Raw genomic sequence first — 27,598 nt, 5'->3', positions numbered from 1 at the left:
TTAATCCACACTGACTGCTGCTGTGTGAAGAGTTTTGAAAAGCTGAACTCCTATAGAGAAATATGAGCATAAACAAGTTTCCAGTCAAGTTGACAAGTTTTGAGTCAAGTCAAGTCTCTGGTGAGGTGAGTCTCACAGTAGTCAACTACTTTTTCCTGACTTAAGTCTAACACAAATCTAAGTTCAAAAGTCATTTGTCAAGACATCAATGATACATTGACATCAATGATCTAAAAATATGTTGAACTTCAAAAAGCCAACTTAAAGTATTTAATGACTGTCACTGTGCTAGCAATAATTTCACCAAAAACAATTTTTTCCTGGTCAATCTTATGTCACTTTTAACTTACATCCAACCATCAGTAGAACAGGCCATGAAAACACAGCTCCTAAATTCTGCGGCTCCACATCCGAAAAACCAACAGCTGATGCAGCGCAGTTCCTAGAAAAGCTTCAGCAGGGTCAAATAGCTCAGCTCAAAAATAAATTGCCCACTTTTCCTGAGGCGGTGCTATAGGAATGGTTCAAATTTATTGTGTGTTGCATTTTGGAGGATGATCACATGCATGTGGTCAGTAGCAGTGAGCCAGTGACCCAGCCTACCTCTCAGGTTACAACCTATATATAACAACCCCCCACCCCCCTCTTCCTCCGCCCCTTTCCTCCCACTCCAGCACAAGTTCCCTGGAAGCTCCCTCTTCTCCTTCCACACTGGTCCTGGCGTCCGAGGTCCTCCTCCACCTCTCACTGTTTACCCACCATTCGCCTGGCAACCATCTGCAAGCTCAGGATAAGGCCTTTTCTTTCAACTCCACCATCTCTACCTTCCTTCTACCAACTTTCTGAACTGAGAGGGACTGCAGAGGACAGCTGGGACTTCCCACATCCCTGACTCCTTCTCTCTTCTTGCTTGTTGTTTGGGAAGTTTTGGTTGAATTTGACAGGCAAGAGTGGGGATTAGGAGGACTCCCCAAACCATGGATCACTCTCTGTTTGGTTGTGTATGCAGCCCTCACACCACAGCCCAGGGCCTGCACAGCGCCATCACCCCATCACCGCTTACTCTGCATGGCCGGAGTGACCACATCTCCAACCTGGATCTACCCAGCTCCTCACCCCCCTGCGGCTACTCTAGAGGAGAATACAATGTGTTTGGTGGTCCAGCCCACCGAGGCCACCTGCCCCAGCAGCAGCACCCCCTCCACCCTCAGCACTTGCCTGGTTGGCCTGTCCCCATGCAGATGCCTTCACCTGATGCTCAGCACGGTGTCTGCATGCAGCAGCTTGAGGCCACGACCCCAGAACTGTGCTCGGGGGGCCCGAATATGTGCGGCACCAACCCTGGTTTGGACAGTGGGAACACCACGGGAGCGACTTGTGTGTCTGGGGAATATGGCCAGCAGAGTCTGTCTTCAGAGGACCCAGACAGAAGGAGCAGTAAAGATAAGAATGATAGCTCAGGTAAGATCAGGAAGTCCATAATGCAAAAAATATAGTTTCTCAAGAAATGTTTATAGAGCTCACAGCTTAATTTTCTCTGCTGCTCTGTCTCTCTTACTTTTTCTGAAAAGACAGAAGATTCATTGTAGACTGTAGACTGGGTTTTACTGACAGTGGTGCTCATACTTTTATATTATAAAAACCATTTATTGCATAATATTGAAAAAAAGGCCAAATACATGTTTGTTGTGAGATCTACTTTTTATCGACATTTTGGACATTTGGCAATTTGCCCTCTATAGAGTGAACATTTATACTGCATTTAAAACCAAATGTAATGATACAAATCAGCACACATAACTAGTACAGTAGTAACTGACAAAAGATGACAAATTGTGAGATACATGTTGTGCCTCCAAACTCTATTGTCCAGTGCTAACAATGGTTGATTTTTAAAGGTGAGGATTTGCTTGACATGACACACAAAAAAGCTGTAAAACATTTCATATGATAAATATATATGTTATTTGATGACATTTTCTGTTAATTTTATTTCCCAACATGAAGTGGACCTTGTGGTGAGACTGTTTTCTTAAAATACTGGAATTAGCTTGTTAAATATCCACCACATACAGGTGTTTTTAATAGTAAAATGTGGGACTCACTGGTTAAAAAGTTAAGGTGATGATGAAAGTGCAGGTCACGTATCGTAACGGCATAAAACTTAACTTCCTGCCATAAATTTTAAAGCTCTACATCTGCACACATACGATTACCATGACTGGTAAAAGGATACAAAAATAATCTCTAGGATATATCCACAAGATTTAAAAGTAGGCTACATATCTGCATCATTTAGCCTTGCTGACGAGCAGCTCTGAGTGGGTGCCAAGTCAAGAACCTTCCAATTCCACAGAGCCAATGTCCTGGCCAGAAGAGAGGGAGCTTTGACTGACAGATTGAACCCTTCGAAAGGATATGCTAAAGCTGCCAGAAGTCTAACCCAAATCCAATTTCCTAACTCTAACTTCATTGGCACTCACAGAAGCCGCAGCATTTTTATTACAGTTTTTTCTGTACATGATGGTCTTAATGGTGTCTAGATGGTCTAGTAATGATGAAATAGATATAGTTATTGACCTACAATCCTGCAAAGAGCAGTCTGTGTGGATGGTAAAGCTGAAAAAAAAATTTCAAATGTCAGAATGACAGAAAACACAAATCCTGTGAAATAAGGTAAGACTAGCCTTTATCTTTGGAATACAGAACTTACTTACAGAAATAAGTGCAGATAAATACACAAGGTAAAAGAAACAATAAGAGGTATGAAACTAAAGAGAGAATGGAAGTAAAAACAAAATTAAAAACAAAATTACAAGTACAATGATGGAATTAGAAGCAGCAAAGTTAGCAAGTCAAGTATATGTAAACATGATACCTGAATAATATGTAGTATGATTAAGTAATGATACTTAGAGTTCGTCTGAATTAATATAAAGATATAATAGAAATATAATACAGTATATAATGTAATAAAGCAGCATAACATATTAACATAATGTAGTACAGTATAATATAGTATGGCGTATAAGACATAGTATAAGGTGATCAGTAGTATAGTACAGAATGTGTGTTGGGTGTGTATGTGATTTGGAGAGGTAAATCAAGGCTAAATAGAATATGTTAAGTAATTAATTGCACTGAATGAAATAGCGATTGTCTGGCATATGTCTTTGTGCCATAATGTGAGAAATTAATCAGGAGGTTGTTCAGTATGAAACAGCAGAAAGTGCTTTTTCTGTTGTGAAGGAAAGTAGGTTAGTTTCTTGATAAACAGATGGCTTTATTTGTTGCTAAAGAAATCACTTACTCCTGCCAACTGTTGCCGTTCGCTAGTTAGCTGTCCATTTAGCGGTCCTCTTAGCCATAGATATATATCTATATCTATGCTCTTAGCTAGCTGACTCTAACCATCTGACTCTCAAAAACTCCTGTGCTGGCGGTGTGAACACCCACTCCCTGCGTGCTTATAGCTAACTGAGCTAACAGCAGCTACAATTAACAGCAGTTAGCGGTTTATGAAGCTTTATAAAGCTATCTGTCCATCAGGAAACTGTAAATCACAGAGTTAATGTAGCTGTCACATGCTGTTGAGGACAGTGGCAAGTGGATAAATTGGTGTGGGCTGTGCTCAGGACTCAGAGGCTTCTCCCTTCCCCTCCATAGGCTACAGGGAGCTGGCCAATCAGACGAAAGTGGGTTTTTAGGGAGGGGGGGCTTAAAGAGTCAGGAGCTCAAATGGCTTGTTTCAGACAGAGGGTGAACTGAGGGGCTGCATGAATTAATTTTTTGAACTGTGAATCATGCAAAGCTACTCTTGTGGTGTCCCAGAGTGAAAATATAAAGCTGGAAATGAGTATAATAGGTCCCCTTTAAAGGTACCCTGTTTTTACAAATGCATTCGTGTTTTGAGCATGGAACACATGCACATTCCTGCCAATGGTTTCACACTATTCCACTGATCAATAGGTGGTGCTAATCACGTCAATGTGCCACCAAAAGGCAGGAAGAAGAAGACAGCTAGAATACATGGATCTAAACAATGCAGGTTTAAATCATTTCCAAAACATTAGCTGTGCAAATGTTTTCTGTGGAAGTTAATGCTTTCACAACAGGTTTGTTTGAGCTCAAGGATACTCACTATGCTTTTTGGTGAGAAACACTGAATGTAAACAGAACTTTGTTTGTTAAGAAGAAAACTCCACAGAGTACCTTTAACTATTAGATTGTGACAAGATGTGAACTCTTCACTTCCCATTACAATCCCACGAATGCTTCCTGCGCTAACTTTACCTGCACTGTTTGCAATTTTTTGTACTGTAGGAGCTAGAAATTAGTGCATTAATCCAAACAATAGTGTGACTAAATACTGTACTATACCATAAAATACATACTGAATGGAGCCATCTGGGAGCAAACTCCCTGCTTGGGTTGAATACCACATGATGCGACACCAAGATCTTCGCAATAAAAGGTGATTGGCACTCCTAATTGGCTTGCTTTCCTTTTATTTTTGTTTCAGATGGGCCCCTGTAGTTGATCAAATCCCCCTCATTTTTTTTCAACCCCCTCTTTGTTCTTCCTCCCCCTTTCTTTTGGAGACTCAGCTGTGGCTGGAAAATTTTCTGTTTTTCATTTCAGAGCCCCAAGAAGGGAGCTATAAGTCAGTCATGAACAGCAAGCCCAGGAAGGAGCGCACAGCCTTCACCAAAGAACAGATCCGGGAACTGGAGTCAGAGTTTGCACACCACAACTATTTGACGAGACTAAGACGCTACGAAATAGCTGTCAACCTTGACCTCACGGAACGACAAGTACGGTACCTGCTGAATGAGTGTGAATCATTGTGAGGGCAATGAAATAGGAAACAGGAATAGCATGATAAATAGCCATCTTACTAGCTCCACATTATGAAATACAATTAAAAAGGGATTCAATGGACCATGACTTTTATTAACAGGCTTTGGCAACCATAAGGTATAAACAAAATTGACAGGTCTCCCTGACAAACACTTGAGTCATAGTTTGAGACTGGAGAATTATAAGATAACCTTTTTAAGCAGAGATCCAAAAGAAATGTCTTGGGAGGTAATACATCACCACTGTAATAGTGTAGTTCTTTGTCTCGAGAGCAAGGGTTTTACACTTTTAGTGTTCATAGATAAAATGTGTTGCGGTGCTGCTCAGTGGTGGAAAAGAAAGAAGAAGTTTGTTTACTTCATAAGATTGTCATTGTATCTCATATAGGTGAAATTTGTCCTTTATACACTTAAATAAAGGTAGAATTATATTAAATGCAGTAGTATAGTTGTGGCTTTAAATCTTTCATTAATCTCTTATTGTATCTGCCAACCTGACATAAAAATTGGTGGGCAAATAACTGTTGTTCGTCAAGAAATAGTTCCCACACGCTTCTTAAATCACAAATCCTTGGTTTAACATTTTTGTTTGTGTACGGATAAATAAATTATATAAAACATTTTACAGTTTTGTTTTTACAATTGCTAAGTCACATTTCCCTATACGTGTTCACTTTTTAAATACTCTTCACACAGTTGTCTTTACCAACATGCTGCTCAGCAAAACAGTTCATCTCACTTCCAAAATGTACTATTGCAAGTAAAACAGGCCTGGAATTTCATCATTTTAGGGGCCTTTGGTGTTGTGAATTTTTTGAGGGCACAAAGGCCAAATACCAGGGCAAGCAAGGCTATCAAATAAAACAATGTTTTAAAGTTGTAATCCTTAAGATCCTGGTTGATTTGGCGACACCTGTGGTTACTGGTGGTTGGCCTAACAGCAAGTGTGTTTAATAATACTACAGGTCCCACAATTCTGGGGACAGCAAAGCAAACTACTGTTGTTTCAATAACTGTAACTGTGATCTGATTTATGCTGCACATGCCATGGGTCTTTGAACAGCAGGGCACAATGAGTTTGTTACCTCGCTGAGAAGTTGGAGGTGTGCAGCCTGTAGCTCTTCATCTAACAGCTCACTGTGGCTGCTCCTTCTTGTTCCATTACTCCCTACAATATTTCAAACTGAGGACTGATTTCAAACTGATTTTACCACGGTCAAAAAATGGCAAAAATTACTGTTGTCTTGTTTTGTAGACACATTTTTGATGAATGATAACGGTCAGTGCTAATCTTACTGACAAACACATTACATTTCCTGTGACTACATCATAATAAAAGTAAACAGTTTCACCAATTACCACCAATTATAATATGAAGCTGAAGTCTCCTGGTTTACCGGTACTAGATATGTCACTGTCAAACTATCGTCATGAATAACCTGGTTTTCCAGCAGCTCATGCCAGGCTCGAAATTAAACCCACCACTGTTTATGTTTCACTTGATGTTTCCAAATAAGAATTCAGCCCCCATGAAATTCCTCAATCATCTCTGGTCTTATGCCCTTTGATCCAGTTGTTGCCATTATAGCCCCTCAAGTAATAGAGTAACACGTGATTACTCATTATATATTGACCATAAAAATCACTAACAACAGGTAGCATTGCAAGTAGTGTCATTATTGTCTACTATTGTCTTTGTAAAATTAGCTTTTGTTTACTTATTTAGCATAAAACAAGATTCCAACAAAAATAAGGTAACTTCGAATTCATTTCTGTGACATATACTGTAAGGTCAATGGAATAAAGAACTGTTGTGATATACTTCGGCGGCATGGTGGCGCAGTGGTTAGCACTGTCGCACGGGAGGTAGACCTGGTTAGAGCCCCCCCCCCATGTCGAAGTGTCCTTGAGCAAGACACTAAACCCTAAGTTGCTCCTGATGGAGACCAGTACCTTGCATGTGCTGCAAGGGAAGTTTGAAAAGCGCTACATGAGTGAGATCATTTACTTCAATAGGCTTTTTTTGTTGCCATATTTGCATTGAATAATTCCAAGTGCACAAAATGAAACTAAAGTAATTCCAGTAAAACTATGCATATTCACTATACATGCTTGTATAGGATAGCTACAGAAATACAACAGCGCCAGTCAACCCTGCCACAAGTTCTCATCCACATCCCACCTTGTCCTCTCTTGCAATACGCCTAGAAAGAATCTTTTTGCATGTCTGATTCATCAGCAATCTTTTGCATATATGTCCAGACATCCGACATTTATTGTGTCCAAGGCGGATATCTGATCATGTGGCTGGTGGTGGTAAACCTTCCAGATCTATGAGGAAAAGATGTCCTCTATGGGTAAGGTGAAAGGAAAAGTGACATTCTGTGACATCTTGAAATGCCACATTGTACCATACAATAACAAAGCGTTCTGGATTCTGCCTCACTTGCCTCCTTTCCCACCTGCCACAAGTCTTTCGTAGAGGTCATCAAGGTATAAAAATAGGTGCTCAGTGTTCCAATTAGAAGTTTATGCATTTCAATTTTCTTTCTAGTTATGTATATTGAAAGTAAATGCAACAGTTTTGACAATAGTGTATAAACATGTGCAAAATGAGTTTTTGTGGTGGTTGAGTTTCATGAAACAGTTCATGGAATTTGAAAGATGTGGTTATTGAATGCATTTTGTGTAAAAGCAATGAAAAGTGATCCACAGTTTATTATGCTGACTGTGTGAAGAGTTTTGAACTTGAGAAATGTGACTTAGCAATTGTAAAAAACTGTAATTAGTGAGCGTTATAGGTGTTGATAAGTGTATTATAGTCTAAGTTTGGACAGGCTAGCTGTTTCCTCCTGTTTAATCATGTTCTTACCAAACACACAGACTGATATCCATCTAAACATCTCTCTCTTGGAAAGAAAGTGTAGAGATATTCCGTTAAAGCCAGACTCTCATCATTAGCTGCCTAAATAATAATTCAATTGTGCTGATTACTAACAAAACAAAAAAATATGACAGCAGCGTTATTGTGGGGCTCAAACGTATTACCTTTTGCTTACAAGACTGTCCTTGTAGCCACCCGGTTAAGATGCATTAAAAAACAGCAAAGTCAAACATTTAGTAGTAATTGCTCTAATTGTAATCTAAAAGATTCAAAATATTTTTCAAGCACAATTACATCTGAGTGATGCTCTGAAGGCAGTTGATATATGGCTCCCATTAAAATTTTTACAAGATTTCACAGGAGAAAATAATCCCTGTGTTTTGACATCAGCAAATGGTTGGAAATGTCATACTAATGCTCTGAGGCTAATCAATTCCAATTCGCAGAGACTCTTTGAAATGTCACCTTGATGCTCTCAGTGTCTGTGAAGTGACTTTCTGTTGCTGTTTTCTTAATGCTCACAAAGAAACATTCGTATGAAGTTAGCAGTGCTGCAGATGTGGACACCAGCACGGCCTGCTGCTGTTCATTTTGGGGGTTAAAAATGTTTGGAAAACATCGCGTGAACAGTCACTGTGAAAAGAGTCAAATGACTGCTTTAGGGTATTTCTGGAAAGTAGAGGGAATTGTGTGTCAATTGTGTGTAGGGTTAGCATACTGAGGTAATGTTACATTGGGGAGACATTACTGTTTAGTATGTAGGGAAATGATGATAGAATTCAAATAATGACCACACACAATTACAGTCTGAGAACGTGAACAACCATAAGATGAACCCTGAGCAAGCTATCATGCTTTATAGAAAAGGTTATGAATTGAAAAATAGGAAAGGATGAAGTAATGTTCAGTAGCTTCCCCTGAATAGAGCATCAGTTCACTGTATGACACAATGGAAAGGGCCATACCATAGTTTTTGCCATTGTGGAAAGAGTACTGTTGCTAATTCGCTCATTAACAAGGTGATCAAGAGAAATTGAAAGGATAACTTGCTGAATTACCTTTTTATTTTAAGGACACAGTACAATACTGACCATTTTCTCAGCCACATTGTTTCAGATTTTGTATTATGTATTTTTCCAATCTTCCAGGTAACAATTGGTTTCCATTAATTTGTGTATGGTATGAAAATCAGTGTGTAGTATTCAATTCAATTCCATTTTATTTATATAGTGTCAAATCACAACAAAAGTCATCTCATGACACTATATATATAGAGCAGATCTAGACCGTCCTCTTTATATTATTACAGGGACCAGTTCCCACCATGAGCAAGCACTTGGCAACAGTGTCAAGGAAAAACTTCCTTTTTGAGCAGAACCAGACTCTAGGTGGGCGGTCATCTGCTTTGACCGGTTGGGTTGGAGAGAGAGAGAGAGAGACAGAGAGAGACTTAGACACATAGACACATAGAGACACAGACAGATAGACAGAGATGCATAGCAGCAACAGTAATAGCAATAACAACTATAATACTAATAATAGAAATATGACTAATAATGGCAACTGTAATAATAACAGAAATATGACTAATAGATGCGCCAACCGTGCATGCAGCCTGACAGTCACTCCTGTTTGTTTTCTTATTTTTCCTTACTTTTTCCTTTATTCCTTTATTATTACTTTTGTATTTTTAACTACTAACTTTTTGAAGTTGCACCCTCTCCAAACATGCTGGTAGAGAGAGTTCTGGTCCTTTTTTTCACCCTAGAATTACTTTCATTCAGACACGGCGCAGTTGCGCAGCAACTTCATGGCCGCGTTGTTTACTCCAGAGATCAGCTGATCGTCCTGAAGCCGGCTGGCTTGGAGACCAGAACATCGGAGATCCCCACTGAAATCTGGAGAAAAAGACACAGTTTGTCTCATTTCCCCCTGGGAATCAATAAAGTATTTCTGATTCTGATTCTGATTCTAATTGTAGCAGTGAGAGTCAAGCAGGCCCATGGTGGTGGCAGCCAGGTGTAATGGTAAACAACATCCATGTTTTGGTATAGTTCATCCCTTGGTTTTGGGGCCAAGGTTGAGTACATTTTCAGTATAGTAGGGAAAACAAAAAAAGAACATAAGAAAGAACATTTTTTACCCTTATTTTGAAACATATAAACATTAAACAGTGGCTCATTGGCCATTATTCTTACTGTAAAACATGGCTCAAAAATTGGCATAGGGTCAATAAAACAAAGGTTAACCCTTTCACGCATAGTGGTCACTACAGTGGACAGCTATTCAAAAGCTGTTTTCTTGTATATGCATGGTTTTAATGGTGTAGTTGCACATCAACCACCACAGTGGACGCTAGTGCGTCATCCCATACACTGCCACCCACATTGTAAGCGCAACACAAATGTCTCAAAACCAAGATGGCCAACGGAAGGCCAGAAACGCTGAGCAGCTCAGGAATACCTTGCCAATCCTTCTATAGTAGGAGACCCTTGCAGGTAAATAAAATTTGGTAACATCAAGTAACAACTAAGGAGTAATACAATTGTTAAAATTTCCATTTTATTCATTGGTGTGTTAAATACATATTTCTTCAGTTGAAAACTCAAACGCATGCTGTCCATGCATGTGAAGAACTTTGTGTGAAATGAACATTTGAAAAAAATTAAGTTCAAATTTTTTTTTTCATGCCTAAAGAGAAATAAAAACACTTCATCAAAATCCTGACTGAGGCTGTCATAATTCATGCATGAAAGGGTTAATGTGTCAGTAATGCATTATTACAAAGGACTCTAACCTGCATTTTCTTATACAGAAAAATGGTTCAATACGAAGTGTACTATACTTATTATTCTCCTAAATCAACCATTGGAGTCAGCAGTGCAGTTTTAGCTTTTCACATTCAGTTGTCAAAACTGCTCATACTCAGTCAAGAGTACATTTTTGACCTTCCTGATGGTGGAAATGATCAAGAAACAAAATTATTAGGATTCATCTTCTCATCACCATGAAAAACCTGTATTCCAAATTCTGCTCACTTTTGTTTTAAAATCATTAATTCAGGCACATGGTTAGAATATATTATTTTGTTGACCATTAAACATATACATAAGAGAAGCAGTAGAAAACAACTGAATGCAGAAAATTAAGCAAATTAGACAGTTTTAGACAGTGTTATTATCCCTCTCCATGAGATACCTTCATTCTGCACCTCTAATGGGAGACAAAATTCACAGTCCCTGTTCTGTGTGTCTTTTTAATACAAATTTCCCTCTGTGTGTTTCTCTGGACAGTGTTCTTTCCTGAGTGGCAAGGGGTTATGTCCTGGTAGTCACGTGTAGGTTAGTTGCTGGGACACAGTACCAGCAATAAACCTACAGGCAACTACTCAATGTAGCTAGGTCAGACCACTGATGCCTCAGAATTGCTTCAGTTTAAGTTTAGAATTCATTTTTACACAGAATGAGGGCCATGGATTCTGTCCCCTATTTGGTACAAGGGTGCTCTATTACAATTGTTTCATGGCATAGATAATTTTCTGTCCTGTTGGTTTGCACCGACGAGTATGAAGACAGCACAACAATCATGTCTTTGTGTTTCCTCTCAGGTGAAGGTGTGGTTCCAGAACAGGAGGATGAAATGGAAGCGTGTGAAGGGGTGCCAGCAGGGGGCAGCAGCACGGGAAAAAGAACTGGTCAATGTGAAAAAAGGGAAATTACCGCCCTCTGAGTTTTCAGGGATAGTAAGACTGCAGCGTTCTGCCAGCTCACTCAGGCTGGCGACTGAGGAGGACAGCCACGACAGCGACCAGAGCTCAGAGCATCTTCACCTATGACCTTCCATGGTGTTATAGGACAGGACAGAAATGAAAGAGACATTGGTGAGATGTAAAAAAACAAACAAAAAAAAAACACATGAATGCAGCTTGCTGTGAGCAAAGTGCCCAACAGACAATATAATGAGATTCAGTGACCATTCCAGAGATGCTCTGAATTGATGAAAGGCCTCGGATTTTGCACTGTCAAGGATTTGTTTCAGTCAAATTCTACTGTAAACTGTTCAACAAAAATGTTGTGTACAATGAACTGAATTGAAAGCACTCATGCTTTTGAATATTAATAATTTATCAAAATCAAAGAGGTCCCAAGACTGTAACCACCATAAACCTGACTTCTCAAGTCAAGTCTCACTCTTTGCATTCTATAAATTAAATATAAATATATAATATAAATAATGTAACTGGTAACCTCTAAAAGTTTACATGCATTTTACTTCCAATATATTTAATCAGAAAAATCCAAATAATGTCTTGGTGGCAATTTCATAGCAGTTATATACACAATGGTGGACTTTACCATTGGGCAAGGCTGGCAACTGTCTGGGGCCCCTGACTAGATTTATTATGATGTCTAGATATAAAACAGTATGCTACTGTTCTTATTAACTCATATACAGTGCATCCGGAAAGTATTCACAGCGCTTCACTTTTTCCACATTTTGTTATGTTGCAGCCTTATACCAAAATGGATTAAATTCATTTTTTTCCTCAAAATTCTACACACAACACCCCTTAATGACAACGTGAAAAAAGTTTTTGAGATTTTTGCAAATTTATTAAAAATAAAAAACCTGAGAAATCACATGTACATAAGTATTCACAGCCTTTGCTCAATACTTTGTTGATGCACCTTTGGCAGCAATTACAGCCTCAAGTCTTTTTGAATATGATGCCACAAGCTTGGCACACCTATCTTTGGGCAGTTTCACCCATTCCTCTTTGCAGCACCTCTCAAGCTCCATCAGGTTGGATGGGAAGCGTCGGTGCACAGCCATTTTCAGATCTCTCCAGAGATGTTCAATCGGATTCAAGTCTGGGCTCTGGCTGGGCCACTCAAGGACATTCACAGAGTTGTCCTGAAGCCACTCCTTTGATATCTTGGCTGTGTGCTTAGGGTCGTTGTCCTGCTGAAAGATAAACCGTCGCCCCAGTCTGAGGTCAAGAGCGCTCTGGAGCAGGTTTTCATCCAGGATGTCTCTGTACTTTGCTGCATTCATCTTTCCCTCTATCCTGACTAGTCTCCCAGTTCCTGCCGCTGAAAAACATCCCCACAGCATGATGCTGCCACCACCATGCTTCACTGTAGGGATGGTATTGGCCTGGTGATGAGCGGTGCCTGGTTTCCTCCAAACGTGACGCCTGGCATTCACACCAAAGAGTTCAATCTTTGTCTCATCAGACCAGAGAATTTTGTTTCTCATGGTCTGAGAGTCCTTCAGGTGCCTTTTGGCAAACTCCAGGCGGGCTGCTATGTGCCTTTTACTAAGGAGTGGCTTCCGTCTGGCCACTCTACCATACAGGCCTGATTGGTGGATTGCTGCAGAGATGGTTGTCCTTCTGGAAGGTTCTCCTCTCTCCACAGAGGAACTCTGGAGCTCTGACCGAGTGACCATCGGGTTCTTGGTCACCTCCCTGACTAAGGCCCTTCTCCCCCGATTACTCAGTTTAGATGGCCGGCCAGCTCTAGGAAGAGTCCTGGTGGTTCCGAACTTCTTCCACTTACGGATGATGGAGGCCACTGTGCTCATTGGGACCTTCAAAGCAGCAGAAATTTTTCTGTAACCTTCCCCAGATTTGTGCCTCGAGACAATCCTGTCTCGGAGGTCTACAGACAATTCCTTTGACTTCATGCTTGGTTTGTGCTCTGACATGCACTGTCAACTGTGGGACCTTATATAGACAGGTGTGTGCCTTTCCAAATCATGTCCAATCAACTGAATTTACCACAGGTGGACTCCAATTAAGCTGCAGAAACATCTCAAGGATGATCAGTGGAAACAGGATGCACCTGAGCTCAATTTTGAGCTTCATGGCAAAGGCTGTGAATACTTATGTACATGTGATTTCTTAGTTTTTTATTTTTAATAAATTTGCAAAAATTTCAAAAAAACTTTTTTCACATTGTCATTATGGGGTGTTGTGTGTAGAATTTTGAGGAAAAAAATTAATTTAATCCATTTTGGAATAAGGGTGTAACATAACAAAATGTGGAAAAAGTGAAGCGCCGTGAATACTTTCCGGATGCACTGTATACCCTGCAATAACCTACAAAATGGCATTTTATCATTATCAATGTGCCATCCCCTCCTGGCCATGAAAGTTGCAGCATCTAAAAGCAGCTTGATATTCCCTTACTTGATTCAGCTCAGGCCTTCAGTTCCCTCAGATGCATCTCAGAGATGACTGGTGTTCGAATGTTGTACGCAGTGTTTTCTCTCTGTGCACGTGTTTGATTACTGTGTCATTCTTTGATAGAAGCAGTCCACAATATACAGTTCCCTGTATGGGAATGAAAGGGAAATTAATAAGATGTTCATTCATTAGGGCTATTTGTCTCATCTGGAGGCGTGGTAAAGCCACCTGTCCAAATATGAATATTACAGAGCAAATTCACCATCATGAAAGATGTTTTCTTTATTAGATTATGTCTGAATATTTTTTAAATCTATTGTAAATATTGTTTATTAATGGGGCTGAAAGTGATATCAGCATTTTTGCTGACTTCCTGTCCGTTCTTGCAGACAAGCACTTTCCTCCCTCCTCCCCACGTCCCCACTCCCCTCCTTCCTTCAACACATGAAAGTGGTGTTTTCCACGGGTCATCACAAAGGGCTCCTCTAATGTCCTCAAGTGACGCTGGCCTTATACCGGTTGTGTATCCTCCAGGCCACTGCCTCTCATACACTGCCTGTACTCTATTCACAGGAAAAACGAAGAATTTGTCCCACATACAAGCTCACCTGCTTATTCCCAAAGTCTGGTGGATTCTGATAAGCAGGCAGAGCTCTAAACTCTTCCCTACTTTCGTGTTGCACCACAGTACTCTGGTTGATGGCTTTAATGCATGAAGGGTTGTCTGCGATTGTAGCTACTGTCTCCCCCTCTCTTTTTTTCCTGTCTTGTGTTCCCGTGCCACACCTCTTTGCCTCACTCTGCTCCTCTCTCTGGTCGTCACTGTCTTTCTCCAATCGTGTCTGCTGCTTCCTTCGTTTGCACTGGTGGTTGGTCCTTGTAGAGCGATTTCCAGTTCCTTGTTTTGGGGAGGCAAGGCAACTGCAGCCATAGACTTCTTATCACCTGGACCTTCGACACACAATCTGGAACTGCACTTCAGTGTGGGTCAATCGTTCTACGACACAGTATTTTACTAACTAACTTTAACTTGAAACACAGAACAATCTCTGTGCTCTAAGGAACAAAGCCTGGTGCTTGGGTACCTCTTGACCATTTGTATGTCACGGTCACTGGCTTGTGCCTCCTCCCATTCACTGCTGGCCCGCTCATCATCCTCTCTCCTCCAGGTATTAGTTTAATGGTTGCTGTGGTTACACCCGTTTCTGTATCACACTCTTCGTCTGGAGTCTCAGCAGGCATGAGGGGAACTGGAAACCTGGACAGGGCATCATTAACATTGCTTTTATCTGAGCAGTACTTGCGTCGTAGTTGAAGGAGGCAAGCTGAGCAACCCAGCGCTGCACCTAGGCAAGCCATCTGTAGATGAGCAACAAGGTTATTATCGGTGTATACTTTAAATCGTGCAACAGCTAGGTAGTCTTTAAACTTCTCAGTCACTGCCCACTTTAGGGCCAGAAGCTCCCACCCTTCTTGGACTTGAACCAAAACTGTTCTGCTAACCCCTGGTTACTGGTGTGGCGAGGGCAATTAGGGGTGAATGGAGATAAGACTAACAATGCCACTTGAGGAATTGCACCCCAGTAAATACTTCCAAAAACCTTTAATATTGTTTGAAAATGTATGGTAAGGCACACAGGCTCATTACTGACAAGACAGCGACGTGTTCTCAAAATAAACCAAATGTTTTATTGACATAATCAAAGTAATCAAATAGGCAGGGACTGTAGCTGCTGGGGAGAAAAGGTTATTAATAAGTTAATGAAACCAATAAGGGTAGTAAAATGAATACTCTATTATATATTAGGCTAAAAAGGCCTTAATACAAAATCTAAAACTGTAAGTAATATCTAAAACTGCCAGTCCAACATAAACTAAGCAAAACTGGGGATGGTGAGCTGAGGCCACTTGTGGAGAGGCAGACTACACTGAGGAGTTGCCAGGGGTGCTACCACTAATAGTAGTAAAGAGCAGTCCTGAGCAGAGCAACCGAATAGACAGACTGAGCGGGGGGATGAGCGTGTCCCTCTAATTCGTGGACGTGCTTTTCTTTCTCTTTTCTTCTTCTTCGTGGGTGTGCTGTCACTGCTGTGCTGACATCTGAAGAAATCTGGGATGTATTTTGCAATAGGTCTCACGGAAGTAAGACACAAAAAGCGAAGGGAGCGTTCTGAGCAGTCTGAAGACTGAGCTTTTGGCTCACAGGGATTACTTTTACATAATGTTTAATAGGAATATCCAACATTGTAACACTGTGCATATCACAGAAAATAAAGAAAAGCATAATAGGTCCTCTTTAAGAAGGTTATACCTGACTTTCATCAACATATTGACTGCGCCACAAGGGGAAACACTCTGGATCTCTGCTAAAAGCCATCCAAAAATGGCTATAAAGCAGAAACACTGCCTGCGTTTGGGAAGAGTGACCACATGTCGACGCGTATCCCCAGTGACGTGAGAGGCCAGGAAATGGTCAGGCCAATCAGAGGCTGCCCAACAATCTGCACTACAAGTCTGGAACATGTTTCAGGACCCCACCATTGACGTCAACAATGACATTAATGGATGCAGTGAGTCTGTGGTGGTTTTGATTTGTAAAACAACAGAACTGTACCCACAACTAAGAAGAGCAGTAAAGGAGGTAAAAAGGGATGACAGGAAGATAGTCAAACTACAATTCCAGTAGGGCAATCCCAGAAGCACGTGGCAAGGTCTAAAAACTATGACAGATTACAAGCCCCCTCCTTGTCAGGTGCTGATTTATCTCTAGCAGGTGAGCTAAACAACTTTTATGCTCGCTTTGAAGCCATCGGCAGCCAACAAGCAAAAACAGCTGAAGCAGAGGTTAGTGGATTGGTGGGTGCACCTCTCACACCTATCACCCTTTCTGAGTATGACATCAGGAGGGTCTTCAAACACCAAGAAAGCAGCAGGACCACATGGTATCATTGGGCAGGTCTTCAAACTATGTGCTGACCTAGCGCCGATGACCTAGCGCCGAACTATGTGCTGAACTAGCGCCGATGTCCACACTGATATTCAACCTGTCGCTGGCTCAGTCTGTCATACCCACATGCTTCAAGAAGTCCACCATCATTCCTGTGCCCAAGAAAACAAGACCTGCCTGCTTAAATGACTACCACCCAGTGGCACTCGCCTTTGTAGTGATGAAATGCTTTGAATGGCCGCTCATGGATTGCATCTGTTCTTCACTACCAAGCACACTCTACCCACTACAGTTTGCCTACTCTCCCAACCAACCAATGCAAGACGCCATAGCACACACCCTATCTCACATAGACAAGAAAGGGAGCTATGTGTGTGCTATTGCTGTTCATTCACTACAGTTCAGCATTTAACACCATAGTTCCCTCCAGAATCATCACAAAGAACCTGGGATTAAACACCTCACTGTGACCCCAGACCCCAGGTGGTGAGGGTGGGTGTAGTACACACCTCTTCCACCCTTAACCTTAACACCGGAGCACCCCAGCTGAGTTTTGAGCCCCCTGCTGTACTGACACACACACACATACACTATATTGCCAAAAGTATTCACTCACCCATCCAAATAATTGAAATCAGGTGTTCCAATCACTTCCATGGCCACAGGTGTATAAAATCATGCACCAAGGCATGCAGACTGTTTCTACAAACATTTGTGACAGAATGGGTCGCTCTCAGGAGCTCAGTGAATTCCAGCGTGGTACTGTGATAGGATGCCACCTGTGCAACAAGTCCAGTTGCTCCTAAATATTCCACAGTCAACTGTCAGTGGTATTATAACAAAGTGGAAGCGATTGGGAACGACAGCAACTCAGCCACGAAGTGGTAGGCCACGTAAAATGACGGAGCGGGGTCAGCGGATGCTGAGGCGCATTGTGCGCAGAGGTCGTCACTTTCTGCAGAGTCAATCGCTACAGACCTCCAAACTTCATGTGGCCTTCAGATTAGCTCAAGAACAGTGCGTAGAGAGCTTCATGGAATGGGTTTCCATGGCCGAGCAGCTGCATCCAAGCCAAGTGCAATGCAAAGCGTCGGATGCAGTGGTGTAAAGCACGCCGCCACTGGACTCTAGAGCAGTGGAGACGCCTTCTCTGGAGTGCCGAATCACGCTTCACCATCTGGCGATCTGATGGACGAGTCTGGGTTTGGCGGTTGCCAGGAGAACGGTACTTGTCTGACTGCATTGTGCCAAGTGTAAAGTTTGGTGGAGGGGGGATTATGGTGTGGGGTTGTTTTTCAGGAGCTGGGCTTGGCCCCTTAGTTCCAGTGAAAGGAACTCTGAATGCTTCAGCATACCAAGAGATTTTGGACAATTCCATGCTCCCAACTTTGTGGGAACAGTTTGGGGATGGCCCCTTCCTGTTCCGACATGACTGTGCACCAGTGCACATAGCAAGGTCCATAAAGACATGGATGAGAGAGTTTGGTGTGGATGAACTTGGCCTGCACACAGAGTCCTGACCTCAACCCGATAGAACACCTTTGGGATGAATTAGAGCGGAGACTGAGAGCCAGGCCTTCTCGTCCAACATCAGTGTGTGACCTCACAAATGCGCTTCTGGAAGAATGGTCAAAAATTCCCATAAACACACTCCTAAACCTTGTGGAAAGCCTTCCCAGAAGAGTTGAAGCTGTTATAGCTGCAAAGGGTGGACCGACGTCATATTAAACCCTATGGATTAAGAATGGGATGTCACTTAAGTTCATATGCGAGTTAAGGCAGGTGAGCCAATACTTTTGGCAATATACTGTATATATATACATATATTAAAAACTCTTTTTGAAGGAGGTAGTGGGATTACGGATTAAGATTCACCGAGCTGTTGGAGCATATATATCGGAGCCCTGATCAGTGAACCACTAAATGACCTGTGTGAGTGAGGGAGCAACATGAGTTAGAGCCTGCGAAGATGATCAAACATTTGTCTCATTTGTAGTTCATAAATACGATTCATTCAGGTGTTTGTGTTAGTAATTAGTTGTTAGCTAACACTAGTTTAAATTTTATTAACTTTTTATTAGTAACTAAACTGCAAAAATGGAGACGTTTTTCTTCTTTTGGTGTTTTCCCTGATTTATGTGTACCAGGGAAAACCAAAATGGACTGTAATCAGATACGTGATCTAACCAACAGAGATGCATGTCATACAAGTGGAAATTAAAGTGTTTAGAATCTCATCTGGATCTGGTCAGATACAAGACACTTGAAATGACAACTGGAAATGGGGCCTGAGTGTGCTGCAAAAAGGTGAAAAGGTGATTTCATTTGCCATTATACAGCATCTTGTATAATTTCGTATAATTTTCCCCAGGGGATCAATGAAGTATTTCTGATTCTGATTCTGATTCTTGGATTTCAGGACATCCTCTTAAACTAGCTGGTGAGAAAAGTTTTTTAGATCTTCCAGATGAAGACTTGTTATGCTACTGTTATATGTCTCACTGAATGAGACCCCCGCCCCCCCCCCCCCCCCCCGGTTTGGGAACCGTTAAGGCTATATAAGAGAAGACAAGTGCAAGTTGTTCAGATTCTGCAGATTATGGCTGAATGAGACGAATGACAAAACACAGGAAACCACAAGCCCTGCAATAAACTGGCAGTGGTCCCTGACTGACAGCTGTTTTACCCATTTAGAGTTTTAGTTGTTGGACTGAGATCCACTTGGACTGTTTGTGGTACGAGGGAATATGCTGCCTAGACCAAACTTACCAGGAACACTAAAATATTGAGACATATTTTATATTGAAGTGTTATACACAAGTGTCATACTGGATTGTGCTTTCGGCAACAAAAACTGTGACAAAATAAATTGGTTAATTACCTTATTTTCCATGAACACAAGACTTAGATGATATGAAACAGTCTTTAGGAAACAAAAACTAAGACAATGATGACATTTCCCTATATTAACGTAGACTAAAATAGAATTTGTAAATCAAAACTTTAACAAAATGGATAAAGAGTAGACAAAGTTACTTTTTTTCAAACAATCACATTATTTTATGAGCTCTCTTCCTCTACCATTGTTGTCAACAGTGCTGGAGACTGCAGGTGGAGGAGGTTGGCCAAATGAGAAGGTGACAGAAAAATAAACAACAACAGGGCATGGCAGAAAATAATATTTGGATCTAGTATGACCATGGAAATAAAAAGTGAGTGTATAGTAGTGTCAGGAGAAAAGGCTATAAAATAGCTGAAAGCTACTATTTACTTTGCTATTTGCTGAGTGTATGTAACTTTTTAAAAGAAAAACACATTCTTCTTTTACAAGTAAAAAGTTGAATTCATAAGCAAAAACATAAACATTTCTCAATTCAGCACACTTATTCTGGGATGACCAATAGCCTATGGTGGTTAATGTTAGCAGACATTAGATTAACATAACTAAATTTGTTGACTTAATGGCTCTTCTTCATTTGAGCTATTGTCATACTGTTTTTATTTATCATTATTCTGTAATGTGTTCATTCCCATTAACACAGTGGTTGCTTTTCAGCAAAAGTTACATCTTCCTTTTGAGTTCATTAGGATTTGTAATTGCATCAGAATTATTTCAGATCTTGACATTATTTTAATCTGTATCTCTGAGACAGGATTAGAAGCTGAATAGTATTTGGATGATGATTTTGTTAAAATTATTATATTTCACACCATCTGACAGTATTGAATATACCCAAGCCTTACATACTGTATATGCTAACTTGGAACTTTTCAGATCTTCTCTAGAATTTCAAATTAAGTTCTGTGGGTTTGAACAATGTGATCAGCTGACAGAACAATTGACTGGTATTGTCATTTCTGGCCCCCAACACCAGCATGGCAAAATGAAAACACATCACTATGTTGAGCTGTGATATATTCGTCTTTTTCTCAGATTCTATTTGACATGTGTGGTTAGGAGTTGTCAGGAGATTGCACATATTTTCCTCATAGCACATCATTATGTCCGTACAGTCTGCAGTGAGAGATGACCTTTAAGTAACAGTCCTCCCATCTCTGTGCTGACACACCTGCACTGTCTCTATTCTGATTGTGTTACTGGCTGTATCCCCTGTCTGATGAGCTGTTGTGGGGCTTTAATAATTCAATCCATTTCCACGTTTCTCCACGGAAAGCCTCATCGTGATTTATGGTGTCACTGTTTTTTTTTCTGTAGACATATACATATTTAGGTTCCTGAGATAAATAGGTTAATAATAAAGCACTTGTCAACGTGCATGTTTATTCGTATTCAGGAATCATGACACACAATCTAGCTAAGGTCTTTATGTACCAACATGCAACACCCATCACCCATCCAATGTTATTCCACATAGACCTTTGTGTGATCTTCAAACACCAGTCTTTCAATATCGTAGGCTGATAGTCATGCAAGTGCAGCTGTGCTTTGACTGTGAGCTTCAGTCTATAAGGCAACACCCTCAAGAGGATAATGCATACAAACATTTTGGTGGATAAACTTAAAGAAACAGATGGTTTAGAAGCTCCAGATGTTGCATTGTGAGCACTTGCACTGGCCAGGTTGTTTTACCTGTACCTCTTTACAGACAGGAGCTGAAGAACTGAGATGTTAATATTACGGTCAGGGTGATTCTAAAAAATGTAGTAGTAACTGTGTTGTTGTCTGTACAAACCATACAAGCATTTATTTTCCAAATTAAAATGCAGCTTTGTGGAGCAGTTGGATATAAAATTAATATAAATTCAATGAACTGTGACATCGTTATGGACAACTATATGTCACCCACATTTTCCTTTAGATCTATTTCTGCTGTTTTTGTTTTCCTGGGGATTTCCAGGATCTTCTGGTGATCTGATTTGTCCACCATCCTCAGTATGTTCTTCCCAGTCACTGTGCAATTTTCCAGGGTTTTGTTTTCCAGTCACCAGGACGTTTTACCACTACTGTTCCTCGCCTGCCAAAGTGCCACAGGCTGTCATTGCCCTGCTGGCTTTTTCCAACCTCTGGGTCCTGACATCACACCAGTTCTTCATCAAATCTCCTGCTCTGGAGCTTCACTCAAGGTTCCACACAAATAACCAGACTGTATGGAAGAGGACTCCTTTTTCCCTTTTCCTCTCATTGTTAAGGTGCATGGCACCTAATTAATAGAACTGATCTCAGTCGAACATTCAGGAAATGTACTGCAATAGTAGAAAAAAGCAAAAGGAACATGAGGGAGATGGGGGGACTGACCGAAAGTCTAAATAAAAGGCTTTTAGTGAAGTGGAGACTTCCGATGAGGTGCTGGCTGGTCAATGGGGTCTAAATAAAGTTGGAGAGGGAAAAGGAGGGAAGTGAAAGAGAGCAGGTTGTTGACAGATGAACCAAAAGATCAAGATCACCAAAAGAAACTAATATTGACTGATCAGAATCCGAATTAGAAATACTTTATTGATCCCTGGGGGAAAATTGAACAGTACCGGTACTCCCATTCAAGAGTAAAAAGCAGCATACATTCAGAAATAAAAGTATGTACAAAATATAAAAATAAGAAATAGAAAATAAAAATCTACACATTTACAATATTTAAGTGAAAATAAAAGTAAAAACATTTAAGAATAAGTAAAGGTGAGGTAGTATATGTAGAAGATGTCTGTTTATTCTGAGTGTCTGACACTCAAAGGGAGGAGTTGAACAGTTTGATGGCCACAGGCAGGAATGATTTCCTGTGGCTATCAGTTGTACATTTGGGAGGAATGAGTCTCCCACTGAAGGTGCTCTTGTGTCTGACCAGTACATTATGGAGAGGATGTGAGACATTGTCCAAGATGACCCGCAGCTTGGACAGCATCCTCCTCTCTGTCACCACCATCAGAGAGTCCAGCTTCACCCCAACAACGTCATTGGCCTTGTGAATCAGTTTGTTGAGTAAGAACACAAATCATGGTCTCCTGTGTCAATGTCACATACTTTGTTAACCCATCCATCCACCCCTACTTCCTCCCAATAAGGTTTTGTGGCACTAATACCCATGTCACACTACTGCTGCCTTTGTTTCAGACAGACCATATTCATACTTACAAGGCTGCTGCCTTGAAACACAGGCTGTATGACCAACTACAAATGCTGTTGTTTTCCTTGTTAGGATAGTTTCCATGATCCAAACCCAGCATGGGGGATGTTTTTACGTGTTTTATCTCTATCTTTTGTGTATTTCTACTCCTACAGACAACAGTAAGATAAAAGTGTGAAGAATACTGAATTGACTCTGTTTTGGTGCAAGCTTGGATTCAACACCATTTGACTCGATCTCAAACCTGGACTTGGACTTGTCTTAAGTGGTCTTAACTGAAGTTCTAATGGATTATTTCACAAAGTTCATGGTCCTTCCAATCCTTCATCATAATCTTGTAGAGCTGAGGCCGCTCTCTCCATAGTTAATAAGCCTAGAACATTTTAAACGTTGTTCTTTTCACCATTTGAACAAATTACCCATGTTATAATTTTTCTGGTGAGGACAGTCACCATATTCAAAACGCTAACCTTGCAAGTATGCCTTTATCTTGCAAGAACAACCTTCAAATATCTACCACAAGCATCAATATCAAACTGGTCCAAAACAAACTTCAAAACAAGCCACAGCAGACGATTAAATAAACCTTTCCTCACAAATTTTAATATTGAAAACCAAATAGAAAATATATGTGCCAACAGCTGTCTCTTCCACATGTTTAAACCAGTCTTTCATCACTGTCTCTCTTTTCCCCCATACACATTTCAGAAGAGGTCTGGCATGTGTTAAGCTGTCCAAAATACAAGGAGGAGAGAGAATAAAGGAGGGAAACATAAAAAAAGAGTGAAAGTGGGCCAGAGTGGGTGGGAGGCTGGAAAGGAAAGAAAAAATGAGAGGTAGACAAAGCGCATACAGAATAAAGCGTGAGTAATACAAATCTCCTCAGTGTTAGTCAAAGTACTGCACTTAGTTTGAAGCCTGTATTTGAAAGCCATGGTCAACAGAGGATAATAATCAAGTGCCAGGGTTTGGGCTGGTGCTGCCTGCATGCTCATCAGCATGGTTGTAGGGTGCTGCTCTGCTGGGTCAGGAAGAAACTGTTCCTGAGCCTGCTGGTCCTGGAATGGAGAGTCCTGTAGGACGGCAAAGAATCTGTGGCCGTGGTGAGAGGTGTTCCTGATGAAGCTGCTTGCTCATTGGGCAGTTTTCACCACCCTTTTGACAGGGAGTCTGGGGGTCCTCTATAAGATAACATTACAGCTCACAGTTGAAATGCCTACCTGGTCACCTCTTCCTCCTCTCTCTGCCTGGCCTGGGCTCTGTCACTCTCTGTCTGCCTCTATCTTTCTTTGATGTCTGTATGGACAACCACTAGGAAATAACCTGTCACTGACAACCATATTTGTCAAGTTTTTTTACTACTTACATTTACCAAGAAATAAAACCTTGTGTCTTTCTTTTACTTGACATCTATGATGCTAATCCAGACTGCTGAATTAAGAGAAAATATCATAATAAATATTATCAGGAAACAATTAATTGTAATGTTAAGTACAGTAACTCTGTCGCCACACAGATAGAATTTGAAACTGGGGAAGACATAATAGCAAACTAGCAATCCTGGAAGAATTACCTATGCTTCTCTTGTTTAGTATAATCGTGACATGATAAGAACAAGAACAGTTAATATTAGCCAAGTCCAAAGTAATAGAACAAAATCACTCTACAGCACATCCTGTCACAACATTTAGTTTGCTAGCTAACTACGTTATCTGTTAATGGAGCTCTCTCCTCTGACTCCTCTCCACTGTTTCTGATTCGAAAATGAACTCCTGATCTGTTAACTGACTTCTCACATAATTGAATAGTAGGTGGCATTGGGACACTTCCCAGAGAAAGTACCAGGGCTTTCTACCCCTGAGAAATACACGCCTTGTCAAGATAACAAAGTAACACCCAGATGTGAAGACACAACATGGCTTTTCTGATTATTTTAGTTGAAGATTAAAGGCAAAGAGGAGAGACTGAAAACACTACTTTCCTCCCCCTTTCTTGCCCTCACACACGTGCAACATGTTCTCTCTGTCTCTTTCACCTCTGATCTGGTCTGAGATAAGATGACCTCCAGGCCTGAATCAAGGTTAAAATAAGAGGTAAATTGAAATCAGTAACATAGTTAACATTTAGCATATGTTATACTGGAAAATAGTGCAACTCAGATCTCTGTACAATGTAAAACGACTGAATTATTAATTCATGGTTTAATACATTGTGTACCATGTGGCCACAGTGCCATCTACTGACCGTAGAGAATGAGTTTCTATTTACTAAGAATGCAATTATAAGTCTTGTCTCTAAATATAAGTCTCTAAATTGTAGTTTATTATATATAAATTGTGTAATTACAACTGTATTGTGTAATCAAATTAAGTATTAACTTTCTGTTCATCAATTAGCAATACTGGAAATTATTTTTTGATAGTAATTAAGAATATTAGATAACAGCTTGAATGACTTTCTGAAATATAATTGCTATTAAGCCATGTGTTCCCAGACGGATTTTGTTACGCACACTGGAGGGACCCAAATGCAGGACACAGACAGAGTAGTGTTAGGATACGGTGAGGTTTTATTGTTAAATGGAATCTGGCAACAGGGAAGAGTGAAGGTAATGTGGGACGAGGCTGGCGTGAGCGTGGAGTGAAGGGAAGCGTGGCAGATGAGGATAGCTGGGAGGCAGGGTGGTGGCAGACAGGCAGGGAGACAATCAGGGAGACGGGCAGGCTAAAGATGATCCTGGACACAGAGAGGCAGGTGTTAGTAACAAACTGGTACAGAGATACAGAATAACTGATATATAAACTGAGTAGGCCTTGAGACGTAGCTACCGCTAAGGTCACACGACAATCAGGCGATGAGTGGCTGAAGAACTGGTGAGCTGATGAGTTGATGGATGGCAGATGTGATAGCTGGGAGAGGTGACGAGCTGATGGGAGACAGGTGCACCAGTGACCAGGGAGCCAGGAGAGTGAGGAAGGGAGCCACGCCCACGCCAACACACACACACACACCACAGACAAACACTGGGAACAGGGAAGTGAAAAAACACAAGGAAACACTAGGGAATGGCTGCAGCCGTAACAGATTTTGTAACTACTATGTTATAATATGACCTGAATCACGATTGCATGGCCATAGTGATGTTTGAGAGTATGTGAATTTTGCGCATACCACTTAAATTCACTAGGGTCAGGAAACATGAACAGCAATATTAAAGTTTCAGACAAAGGAATAGAGCTTCAGCGCTAAACGCCTTCCTCCATCCCAAACTCCAACTGTTTGGCACAGTGTTAAAAGAGCCCAATCGATCTCCAGTCTTTGGGGCTGGTCTTCAACTTGAATTCAAGCAACTTCTCTTAGTTATCTTAGTAATTTTGACATCTTTCTTGAAGTTTTTTTTTCCCTTCCGCCTAAAGTCCACGCACAATTCAATTTTTAAGCAAGCCTCTGAGTGCTTCAGTGTTCAACTGAAGAGCAATTTCTTTTGATTTTTATATGTTTGTAGCACTTTCTGTAAAAAAGAGAATAAGTTCAGAAGCTGAAGAAGTTAGTGAAGTCAGAAAAACCTCAGCCACCACATCACAAGGACTCAACAAGAGCTGTACAGCCCCTGAAGAACCGTGCCGAACCTTTGCTGTCGGCCGTGACACTAGACCCCCAGACTGGCAAGAAGACCTCATCCGCTCGGTGACCCACTGCGTCTCACTGAATCTCCGGAGAGCATAAACTGCAGCACCTCCCACTGCGCCCACCCACAGCCACCTTTGGAAGTCAGCTGAAACGGTCTCTTCTCTCTACAGGTTGGTAAATATTGGCAAACCTCCATCTGCTACTGTAGAATCAGAATTGATGTCGAATAAAAGAAATCCCCTTTAGAGAAGTTAATGCCCTAGCGTTACGTTAGCGTTGCTTTTTGTTTTGATAATTAAATCACATGCTTCTCACTTCACTATCGCCCACTGAGTAAGGTTTATCATTCAAGATCTTGTATTCATCTGTTTATTTCCTTTATCATGTACTCTTTACTAATCTTTCATTTATTCAGTTATTAGACATTAAGCTATAAATAAATGTCCTCATTTAGCAGCAAGTTGTCTGTGTGTTTTTCTTTGAAGCAGAAGACAGAAGTAAATATATCAAAAAGAATTCTAATTCTAATAAAGATTGATCAATTTAACGATTAATTTGGTTTCTTTATTTCCTTCAACTTGAAGGTGGTGCCCCTTATTCAAACAATTAATTTTAAAGTAGTAATAACTTTGGTCCCCTGTGGGAAGGCACTACACATCCTAGCACAACCTGGTTGGTCAAATTGGTGCCCTTTATTTGTCCTGACCTGATGCCAAAGTACAAGCAATACAGGGATGATATACACCAAATTGAAGTTTATACATCAAATCTCTTGTTCTGCTGATTGTAGAGAGCACAAACATCATATATGTTCCCTTTTATTCCAGGAAACCAGTTGCACTAATATGGCTGTTTTCCATGTTTCTGCAGGCCTGCCCTTTGACCCCTGGCCTTCCAAATGGCATAAATATCCACTCCACTACTCGGCCTTGGATTAAATTGCTATTTGAGTGGTATAAAGCAGAATAGCCCAGGTTTTACACCAGTAGTGGTGTATGAATGGTATTAATC

The 27,598-nt window shown here is 40.8% G+C and overlaps 1 protein-coding gene across 1 annotated transcript; it reads left to right on the top strand.

Annotated features, from left to right (window-relative positions):
* The first annotated feature begins 977 nt into the window (after positions 1-977).
* On the top strand, positions 978-11,578 carry LOC139299437 (homeobox protein MOX-2-like). The gene is made up of 3 exons (XM_070922340.1): positions 978-1,461; positions 4,642-4,814; positions 11,351-11,578. The coding sequence occupies exons 1-3, from the start codon at positions 978-980 to the stop codon at positions 11,576-11,578; spliced, it is 885 nt and encodes a 294-aa protein (XP_070778441.1).
* Positions 11,579-27,598: the final 16,020 nt, after the last annotated feature.

The sequence above is a fragment of the Enoplosus armatus genome, chromosome 16 (genome assembly GCF_043641665.1).
Source record: "Enoplosus armatus isolate fEnoArm2 chromosome 16, fEnoArm2.hap1, whole genome shotgun sequence".
Lineage (NCBI taxonomy): Eukaryota > Metazoa > Chordata > Actinopteri > Centrarchiformes > Enoplosidae > Enoplosus > Enoplosus armatus.
This window is presented reverse-complemented; position numbering and strand designations above follow the sequence as displayed.

Coding starts and splice junctions, on each gene's coding strand:
- LOC139299437 (XM_070922340.1), top strand. CDS start 978: ATGGATCACTCTCTGTTTGGTTGTGTATGCAGCCCTCACACCACAGCC. Junction 1,462..4,641: donor AGATAAGAATGATAGCTCAG/GTAAGATCAGGA, acceptor TTTTCATTTCAG/AGCCCCAAGAAGGGAGCTAT. Junction 4,815..11,350: donor TTGACCTCACGGAACGACAA/GTACGGTACCTG, acceptor GTTTCCTCTCAG/GTGAAGGTGTGGTTCCAGAA.